Source organism: Cariama cristata, unplaced genomic scaffold (assembly GCF_000690535.1).
Source record: "Cariama cristata isolate BGI_N322 unplaced genomic scaffold, ASM69053v1 scaffold27029, whole genome shotgun sequence".
Classification (NCBI taxonomy): Eukaryota; Metazoa; Chordata; class Aves; order Cariamiformes; family Cariamidae; genus Cariama; species Cariama cristata.
The window spans coordinates 17,433-27,309 of NW_009634501.1; the positions used below are offsets into that span (position 1 = coordinate 17,433).

The 9,877-nt window shown below is 49.2% G+C and overlaps 1 protein-coding gene across 1 annotated transcript in view; it reads left to right on the forward strand.

Moving 5' to 3' along the window:
* SAMD11 (sterile alpha motif domain containing 11) overlaps window positions 1-8,616 on the forward strand; it is a 16,950-nt gene extending 8,334 nt beyond the window's left edge. Inside the window, exons 4-6 of the mRNA XM_009707183.1 lie at window positions 660-784; window positions 5,282-5,392; window positions 8,347-8,616. Coding sequence (XP_009705485.1) covers window positions 660-784; window positions 5,282-5,392; window positions 8,347-8,616 — 506 coding nt within the window. The remainder of the gene's footprint in view (window positions 1-659; window positions 785-5,281; window positions 5,393-8,346) is intronic.
* The last annotated feature ends 1,261 nt before the right edge of the window (window positions 8,617-9,877 follow it).

The following is a 9,877-nucleotide window of genomic DNA, read 5'->3' on the forward strand; positions in this document are numbered from 1 at the left end:
GCGGGGGCTGGCAGGGGTCATCCCGTCACCCGTCAGATGCTTGGCCAGGAGAGATGCCCGCTCCTGCGGCGGAGCGGAGGGCAGCGTATTCCCAGGCAGCGGCTTCATTGGGGCAGACCGGATCCGATGGATATTTCAGGCTGGGGTGGATTGGAAATGAACACTTTGAAAGAGCAAGATGTTCTCAAGCGATTCACACTCCGGCAAGGCAGCGGGCCACCAGGGAGAGGTGCCGGGGCCCTGTTAGCATTCGGAGCACGTAGCCAGGAGAAGGGTTGGGGGAAAGAAACCCACAGGGCAGTCAGAGTTTTCCGCTTTGCGGTGCGTGTGGAGAAACACTCCTTCAGGGTTTTTTCTTTTCTCTCCCCTCCCCCTATTTCTTCCCTGCAGCTGAAGAACATTAAACACATGAAATGCATTAGTTAGGATTTTTTCCTTTCCCCTGCCCCCCTTTCTAAGCTGGGGACCTCCAGGAGGAAGAGGCCTATGAATTGACCCTGCCCAGTGCTTTAATTGACAGGTCATTAAAGATGAATGTGTGGCTAGAGAAGAATATTCAGATTGCAGGCTAGTTGTTGTCCATGTGGGATTTTAATGATTTATGTCTCTTTCTCCCCCGCCACCTCCTTCCTACCCCCCCCCAACTCGAAACAATCCAGGCACCATGGGAGGTCTCTTTCTGGATGGTGAGGAAAGCCCTGCGCTGGAAGACATCAGCAAATGGACGGTGGAGGATGTATGCAGCTTTGTGTCCAACTTGTCCGGCTGCACCGAGTACACTCAGGTAAATCTCTTAACAGCCGCAGCAACATCACGGGGGGAACGTCCTCCCTGCAAGCCCCTGTTCTCTCCCTCCCTCCCATCCGTGCCTATTTTACTTGCACTGTCCCTCCTAAGAGAAGATAATATCTGAGAGCCCCTGCAGGGCCTAAAGTGTGTGTGTGTTTGTTTGTTTCTAGTGGATTTGTAGTTTTTTCTAGTGCTGAATAGCTGCTTGCTGCCCGAAGACCCCAAGGTGGTGTGTGATGGGTGGCAATAAGGAGAGAGTACAGGAGTAGGAGCAAGGTTAGGAGTGAGCATCCGAGTTGCCTGGTTGATCATGGTGTAGCGGCTCGGTGTTACTTGTCTCTCACTGTCCGGCTCATGCTTTTAGAAGCTGCCCCATGCTCTGTCGCAGAGCTGAACACAGCGGTGGCTTTGTGTGGAGCAGCTGTGCTGAGGGATGGGCTGCCTGGTGGTCCCTGCATCGGGGTGGGCAGCTCGCGGTACCAGCCAGCCTGACAGAAGGTGCTGCGTTCCCTTGCTGCACCCAGAGCACTGAGGAGGCAGAGTGGGGTTGCGAGGGACCCTGCCTGCCCAAGTGTCCAAGTAACCTCCGTCCTTACACTGTAGGGTGATGGTGGCTGTGATTTTTAAGCTCATTATAGCAGAGTTGAAACATCCCTCGGTAACGGGGGCTTCATAAAGCCTGCTCAGTGTGAGATCATGAGGTGCCATAGAAAAACCAACCCTGTGTGTTTTGCTTCGGCATCTGCTCGAGTCCATTATAAACGCCCCATTGAGAGAACACACCGACTGCGAAGGCAGAGATTCCTGAGCTGTCTGGGAGAGCCTTGTAAAGAAGATCGAGTGTGCTTGGATGGGAGGGACTGAACGTAGCTGAGATAGAAAGGCAAAGGGCCAAAGCCGAGGACAAGCCAGCCTTTCAGCAGAGACACAGCCTAGGCTGAGAACAGGTCTTGAAAAGGAGAGCAGGAGTCGAGCTTTCCGGACATGCCACTTCAAGAGAGAAGCTTCCCTGGCTGACAGCTGAGGGATGCAACGCTGGGCTTTGACATCCAGGCTGGCTGCAATCTGATTTCCAAAAATCTGCTGCCTCTCCCTCTTTGGCCCTTGCCGTCCCCCCTCTGTTACTGCATTAGAACTTACGCCCACCCCCAGGCGTTTTGAGGAGGGTGAAGCTCAGCACCCCTCCTGCTGCTGGGACCACCTGTTAGGAGAGCAGTCTCCGTATCTGGCTCTAGGGAAGCGGTTCCCTTTAGGTGACGCTGATTTGGTCGTGTGCCATGGGGAACGGCGCGTGCTTTTCATCCCTCCAGAGGGGATGGGGAAGCAAAAACCTGGAATTGCCCCACACTGTTCTTGCTCAGGTGATGGGATAATGTGTTTTCAATCTAAAGTCTGTCCTTCCTTGTCCCCTAACCGTGATGCTAATCCCATCACATCATGTTTTGTTAAAACTACTTATAAAACCAGTGCTGCTTTGGAGCAAAGAGCTATGCATGTGAGAGGCATGCTTGTCGTGGAGATGGGGTACATCTGTCACGGAGATGGGGTGCATTGCCCAAGAGGAATGAGAGAGATGTGGGTTGTGCTTGGGAGGGGGTCAGGGTGACTGGGTGTGTGGAACAGAGAAGGACCAGTTTCTGATAGCGGAGAGAGGGAGGGGAAGGACACTGCTTAAAAAAAGATGGAGGCTGGATGGGTGTTTACGGGAGCGAGAAGCAGCAGGTCTGCGCGTGTAGAGGGGAGTTCAGGAGCTGGGTTTAGTGAGGATGATAAGGGGCTGGGTGATGGGTTCAGGAGTGTGCATGTGTGGGCTGCAGTATGTGTTGAGGAGAGCTCAAGCAAAAGGCTCTAAACCCAAAATCTACAGCTACTCGCATTCTCCGTTACCCCCCCACCCCAAACAGCGAGCTCTTGCACCGGTGGCATTGCAGTTTGTCTGCGTTCCTGCGTTGGGGAATGAAGATCGGTTGCCTGGAAGCTTCTGAATTAGGCCAGTAGGAAATGTGGAGAAATCTTTTACGCAGCCACCTTGCAGAAGGCTCATCCGTTTACACTTTCCATGCCAGCTCCTGGTACACCAGTGGGGAAGAAATCGATAGCTTGCTGAGACAAAGGTTCAGCAATCTTCTCAGTGCATTGCAAAGAAAATGTTTTACGATAATGGGAGCTGCTGTAAACAGCCTCCTGTCGTGGCCTTGCTATGTTGCATTATGTAGGGGGGTGCATGGCTTAAGGGATGATGCATTTTTATGTACTATGGTTATATGCTTAACAGGTTTTTTACTATGTGAAAATGCCAGCGTTCAAGGGCGACCCAGCTCCGTGGCTCTAAACTGCAGAGCTGTCTGTGTTCTCTTCTCCAAAACCACGGCTGCCGGGGAGGTCTGGCGCTGGTCCGCGGGCTTCTCCTGCCAGCAAAACCCAGCAAGAGTTTGGTGGTACGCTGTGCATTTAGAAACATGTTTCAGACAAACAAGAAAACTTCAGCAAAACCAAAAGTTGCCGTGCCTGATTTCAGCCCTTGACAATATTCAGCTTTGTCCCCGCAGCGGATCAACACCTGTGGGACACCCAAGGGGGATGCTTTTCTCAAGGCTTTTTGTGGAGGGTTTTAGTGCCGAGCAAAGGGAGGCTTTTGGCTCCCAGCCACGTTGGCTTCAGAGGAAGGAAAAGAAATCGGTATAGTAAGTTTTGCTAGGTCAAAGAGCAGAAACACGTGCTGCAGTCATGAGCAGCTTTGCTGGGGGAGTCCAGCAATAAAAACCACTTGCAACAGCTCAGCTGCCTTGGCTCCAACTCGTTCTCCAAAGGGATGGCTCTGGGCTATGGTCTGCTGCTGGAAAAGAAGCCTTTGGAGTAAATTGAATCCCCTCTTCCCTGCCGTAGCGTTTAGTAATAATAACGCTATGCATGAGCCATTGCATGGAGAGAGAGCAGGATCAGGCCCCACAGCTCATTTGGGCGAGCATCCAGTAGGAGCTGGGGCGTGAAAAAAATGCTACGGAGTGGAGGTGTGGTTTAGCAAGAAAACCCAGGCGTCTGACTGACAGCTCCCTGAACCACGGGGAACCTGCTGGCTAAATTACCAAATGATGGCCGTTTACTCTGGAAGTATTGAGCCTGTACGTCCAGAGTAAACCCCAGGGAGGCTGCTGTAAGTGTAGCCCTACTCTATATATGAAGAATGGAGTAGTAAGACCACGTATCCAGACCTTAACCCTTATAACACAGTACATACTAGGTGGAAAACTCTTGCGTGATCCTGTCATTTGAAATAGAGGCAAAAACAAAGCATTTTTTTTTTCTGTCCTTAAGATTGTGTTAAGACGGTACAGTTTTGCACGGCTGGGTGTATCAGAATGTGTTCATATAAAAGTGCCATGTTATAAGACGATGCCAGCCCTGCCGTCATTTCTGTGATTCTGCGTATGCACATCACCAGGTTCTGCTTCACTCAGCTGCCCGGGAGAGGGGTAAGAGACTTGGCTGTCTCGTTAATGGAAACCGTCGGAAAGGCCGGTGCAGTTGGCTGCCTCAGTCAGTACAGTGGCACCGCAATATTTATTAGTCGGTGTTGCTGGAAGTGTTGCTAGGGGGGAAAAAGAAAAAGCCTCGTGTTAAAACAGACGGGTGAGGAGGGCTCATCCTCCCCGGTCCCGGCTGGTGTTCTGGGTAGTGGGAGTCACTGCCACGCAGCATGACCGACTGCGTTCTCCAGGCTGCCCGCCTGTCCTAGGAATGGTTGTACTATGCGACAGGCAAAGGAGGACACCAAGAAAAAAAAGTGCAAAACGGAGTGTCGCACATGACTCCATCTAACCTGCAGAATGTGCTCCACAGATCTGTTTATGTATTTTGCCTGGAGACTGTTTTGGAAATTAGCAGCTTTGAGAAGGAAATGCATGAACAAGCAAGTTCCTCCTTTTTCAATTGCTTATGCCTCACTGAAGACTGCAAATACTTTTGAAGTCTACTGGGTCAACTTTTTTCAAATATCCACACAAGTGTGAGTGACCTAGGATTTGCCAAAATTTAGATTCTTGTCTTTTCTCCTATGTCTTCTGCCCTTTTTGGAGTTGGGATAGGGCCCTTGGGCATGTCACTCTTCTTAAATCTGCTATTGTACGCTATCAGCCGGGCTTACTCATAATATTGCTTTTAGGTCAGCTGTTTTGGTTGCTAAACCTGGGGACGTTCCCCAGAGAAAAAAGTTCAGGCCCCATCCCAACATAAAAAGAAGAATAAAATGTATTGCTTTATCTAAACTGGAAGCTGGCCCAACCAGCCCTAATTCACATTCCCACATGTGTCTCCTTTTACTTGTTGGCTCCTGGCTGTACATACAGGGTTGTAGCTACCTCTCGTGTATTAACATGGGCCTTCTTCACCACTGAGGCTCTCAGAGCCTACCTTTCCTGCGGTGCCCTGCTGTGCAAGAATAGATGTGTCACTGGCATGTCTAAGCCTGGACCTGTGTTCTGGTTTCTTCCAGGTATTCCGAGAGCAAGCGATTGATGGCGAGACCCTGCCCCTACTGACGGAAGAGCACTTACTGAACAATATGGGGCTGAAACTCGGACCTGCACTGAAGATAAGGTCACAGGTAGGAAAATTTCCTATGTAGGAGCAAGTGGCGCTCTTTAAAGTTGCCCCTAGCTGGACTAGGCCTTTCAAGAAGGCTTGATTTGCCCTCCAAAATGTTCCATACCTCGTCTGGAGCCAGGCACATAACTGTTTCAGGAAGAAAACAGGGACAGTATTCAGTGTCCAGGGGCAGAACCAAATGGTTCAGGACAAGTGGTGGGAGGGAGGAACGGGGATGCAGAGGGAAACTCTTAAAATGGACACAGAAGTGAACTCTTAAAGGAAAGACACATTAGGCTGTTCCCACAAATACTGGCCAGGCAAGCAGAAAAGCTGTAAACAGGTGAGGCAGGGTGGATGGTTTCAAATCAGTTGAACCTGAAATAGTCATCCCGAAGTACCTAAAGAACTGGGTAAAGCCATCTCAGGAACCAGCTTTTTTTTCCTTGACTGGATGGAAGTCCTTTTGCCGCTCATTTTCCTTGTAACGAGATGGCTCTTGGAGGTTCTTGAAGCACAAGTGCATTTAACGCATCCCAGCATCATCTGTTGATTACTTTTCCTCCCCAGCGAGTAATGGACCAGGTCTTTCCCTTCTCTGCTGTGCCAGGAACAGACTTCCGTAACATTTTTATTTTGCTAGTCCTAGCTTACTGGTGTTGCTGATGGGCCGTGCCACCCCCTCCCACACTGCAGCCCCCTGCTTAGTGTTCACTTGTATTTTGATATACTGGAAGTAGAAATCGTATTTGCCTGTGTCGAGTTACTCAAGTTCTCTCTTTTAGGGAACTGTCTTTCCTCCTCAACAGAGTAGTTTGGTGTTGTGCCCTTATAGCGGTGTTTCTTCTTTGCAAAATACCTTTTTCTTTCTCCCAAGTCTCTGCCGGTAGAGGTCTGCTTCCTTAAAATTGCTTTGCTTTCTCCTGCCTTTCCTAGCTGGAAGTCATGGTGACTTCCATTTCAGTTGCCTCCACTTCCCCTTGGTTGGACTCAAATCTAGAAGAACATCTCCGCTAGCTTCTTCCCCCCCCCAATGTAACGATCAGAAAATAGCTTCTGACACATGTCAGGAACAGGCTGTTCTATTGTATTCCCTAGGGGATTATGTCATGCAAATAGTTATGACAGTAATGTGCGTGTGCACGTACATGGGTTGCACAGCTAGTCACTCTTCTGGCATAGTTTCCCTAACCCACAAGCTATACATTTGTTACATTATGTTAAAACAATGAGAGCAACTTTACTAAAAAAAACCCTCACTGTTTATGAGGGGTCTAATAAAAAGGTTCTGTGGGCAATTGTTCCCTGTGGGTCAATTCAGTAGGAAATAAAACTCTTTATGTTTCTTAAAAAACAGAGAACGCCAAATAGCTCACAGACATTCTTAGATCGGATTTGGTGAGGGGGGGAAATATGAGATATGGGCTGAAACTAGAAAAACCCTGCTTCGATTTAATCAATAGTGTTTAAAGTTCTATAATAAGGCATGGTTGGGGGGCAGGGGGGGTAAGTGGGGAGCAAAGTCCTGATGTTGCTAACGGAATAATGCCGCAGTTGTCTGGTTTGAACACAAGCCTGTGTTTTTGTTTAAGCTTAAATGTGAAACAGCTGTGTAGGTGCTGGAAAGTTGTGGGGCCTTTGGCCCTTGCTGGGAGGCAAGAACTGCTTCAGGAGTTTCCTTCGGTACTGCAGAAGAAGGGAGAGGCTGCAGGCTTATAGTTTCCTCTGCAGTTGACGGCAGCCACCCCGTAGCCAGATATTATTTCTTTTTTTCCTCCCTCGCCTCCCCTTAAGGGCAATTCCTGATCTTCCGAAGTGGACATGGTGTACTGTCCTGCCGTACAGTACCCTGGGCTGGGTTAGCAAAGGGAGAGCAGAAGAGTTCTAGCAAATTCTCCATCCAGTGGTGCCTGTTAACGAAATAACCGAAGTGGCAGGAATCAGTCAGCCCTCTTCACCCGATGCACCGTCACCTGCAGGCCGCTGCAGACAGGCGTCTTCCCAACGCCTCGTGTAGCAGAGATGACCTAGGAACTGCTGCGTACCCCCACTGTGTCTCACTTACTTATGAAGGGGATGAGCTGGGGGGGGCCCATGAAAGATGAAGAGCACTCTCACAGTTGTCCATGCAGTCTTACCGAGTCAGGTAAACAGACTGCAAGTTTCCAGAGTCCCCCGATGCGAGACCCGATTATTTCAGACCAAAGGCTGGACTTGGTTCAGCTTTGGGTTGCACGCTGCCTTTTAGCCCACACCTCAGCCAAGGCCTTCGGTCTCATTCTGGCCAAAGAACACAGGCGCACGCAAACCGCGGCACAGGAGAAGGGCCTGCCCTGCAAGTCCCAGCACATCTTGAGCCTGAGACGTGATCTAGGGTAGACCTTGCAGCTCCAGCTCTACTTAACGGTTCCATACAACAAAGTGCCCGGTAAAACAGAGCTAGGGAGCACTACTGCAGCACAGAGTCCTTTAGAAGAAAAAAAAAAAAGAGGAGGAAACTTTCCCTGGTCTTCTCTGGTAAGTCACCAAGGGTTGGGTGTGTTGGTTTTTTTGATTTTGTTTTGGTTTGGTTTTTTTTTTTTGTGGTAGATTGGGAATTGTAGCTCTTCATTCAAATGATGTAACAACCTAGCTCTTCTAGCTGCATTTCACTCTGGAGTACAGAACCTGGGCTTGCTGCATGAAAATGCAGCTGAAACTTTCCCTGGTCTTCTCTGGTAAGTCACCAAGGGTTGGGTGTGTTGGTTTTTTTGATTTTGTTTTGGTTTGGTTTTTTTTTTTTGTGGTAGATTGGGAATTGTAGCTCTTCATTCAAATGATGTAACAACCTAGCTCTTCTAGCTGCATTTCACTCTGGAGTACAGAACCTGGGCTTGCTGCATGAAAATGCAGCTTCTGTGGGTTTCTGAAGACAGTTTGTGCACACTGTCATCCCTTTTTGCATTTATTTCCTCCTCTTACTTTTTTTAATAGGTCGCCAAGAGAGTGGGCAGAGTTCTGTACATGGCAGGCTTCCCCATGGCTTTCCCACTGCAACCTCCCGGTTTACGGCCACCAGAGCGGGACCTGCCCGCAGGCGGTCTCCGCCGGCCCGCAGCCGATCTCCGGCCATCCTCCACGGGCAGCGTGGCCTCCCCCTTCAGCAGTGGCCTGCCCTCCGCCAGCCGCGTCTCACCAAAGCAGGAAAATGGAAACCCCTCCATCATTGCTGGGATCAATGACACCACGAAACCTCCATCTTAACTGCAGGACAGCTCTTGACTGCTTCTGGAACTGAGGTTCAGTTGAACAAACTGAAGGTAATGCATTTTGAGAGACCAGGAGAGCCTCCCTCAGCAGTGTGAGACACAGGAGTGAGGAAGGGAGGTTTTTAATTTTTTTGGACGCGTTTGCTTTTTGTTTTAGGAAAAAAAAAAAAAATCCACACAGAAGTTTCAAAAACTGTAAAAAGGGAAGGAAAAAAAACAAAACCACAAACCCTATCCAAAGATGTACTGAGACAACGCAAGTGAAGAGAAAGAAAATTGATTCTAGAGGATGGCAGCAGCATTCCCATTCCCTTTCACACCCCTTCTCGCTCACCAGTCTGAGATAGAGAGCCATGGCCAGGGAACGAACGCTTTGCTTTGCCTTCCAAGAAACATGGCTTTAGGAACTTCTGGGTGTGACTCCAAGCAGGGAAGGGGAACCAGCACTGCTCCTCTCAATGGTACTCAGCACCCGTGAGCAAAAAAACCCATCAAAAATGAAAGCAACCACCTTCCCAAATATCTCCTCCTCCCTGGAAACTCTACTCAGTTCCTCATTCAGGTGTCTATGCATCTCTAGCAACTTTTAAAACAATACCAAAGACAGACAAAAAGGAAAAAAAGGCAAAAAAAAAAAAAAAGAAAAGAAAAAAAGGCAAGTTCCGGTCCATGTAGTCTTCAGTGTGGATGGTACGGCACAGGCGGCTCAGTGCTGTCCCACAGGCTAGGGCCTGCCCTCCTCCCTGGCACGTTTGTCCCTTTTGGCACACACAGAGAACCGACTCTGCCTGTGCTCCAGCCCTGCAGAGGTTTGGGTTTGTTTTTCCATTAGATGTTTTGTTTTAAAGAGAAGAAGAAAAAAAAAAGTGTGTGCTTTGGTGGGATGAAAGGTCACAGGCCTCACTCCAGTGTGGCCCCCCTCCCTCCTTCACGTGTACAACAGACTCATTTATACATTTGGGGTGGGTTTTTTTGTTCGTAGGGTTGTTTTTATTCTTTTTAAAGCCTTGTTACAGAGGTGGATGTAGTTGCACATTCTGGCCTGCTGTGGACCATGAGACAGATACCTGTGCGTTCCCAGAAGAGGGGGAGGGATGCTGGGGGAATTCAGGCTAAGAACAATGGGTAGAGTTTTTACTACTGTGAATGAGATGGTAACTCCTGGGGGTGACCTCCTGTGATTTGTACAGTTGTGAACAACAATCACATGTGGTACTTTTCTCTCTCTCTCTCCCCCCCCCTTTTTTTTTTTTTTT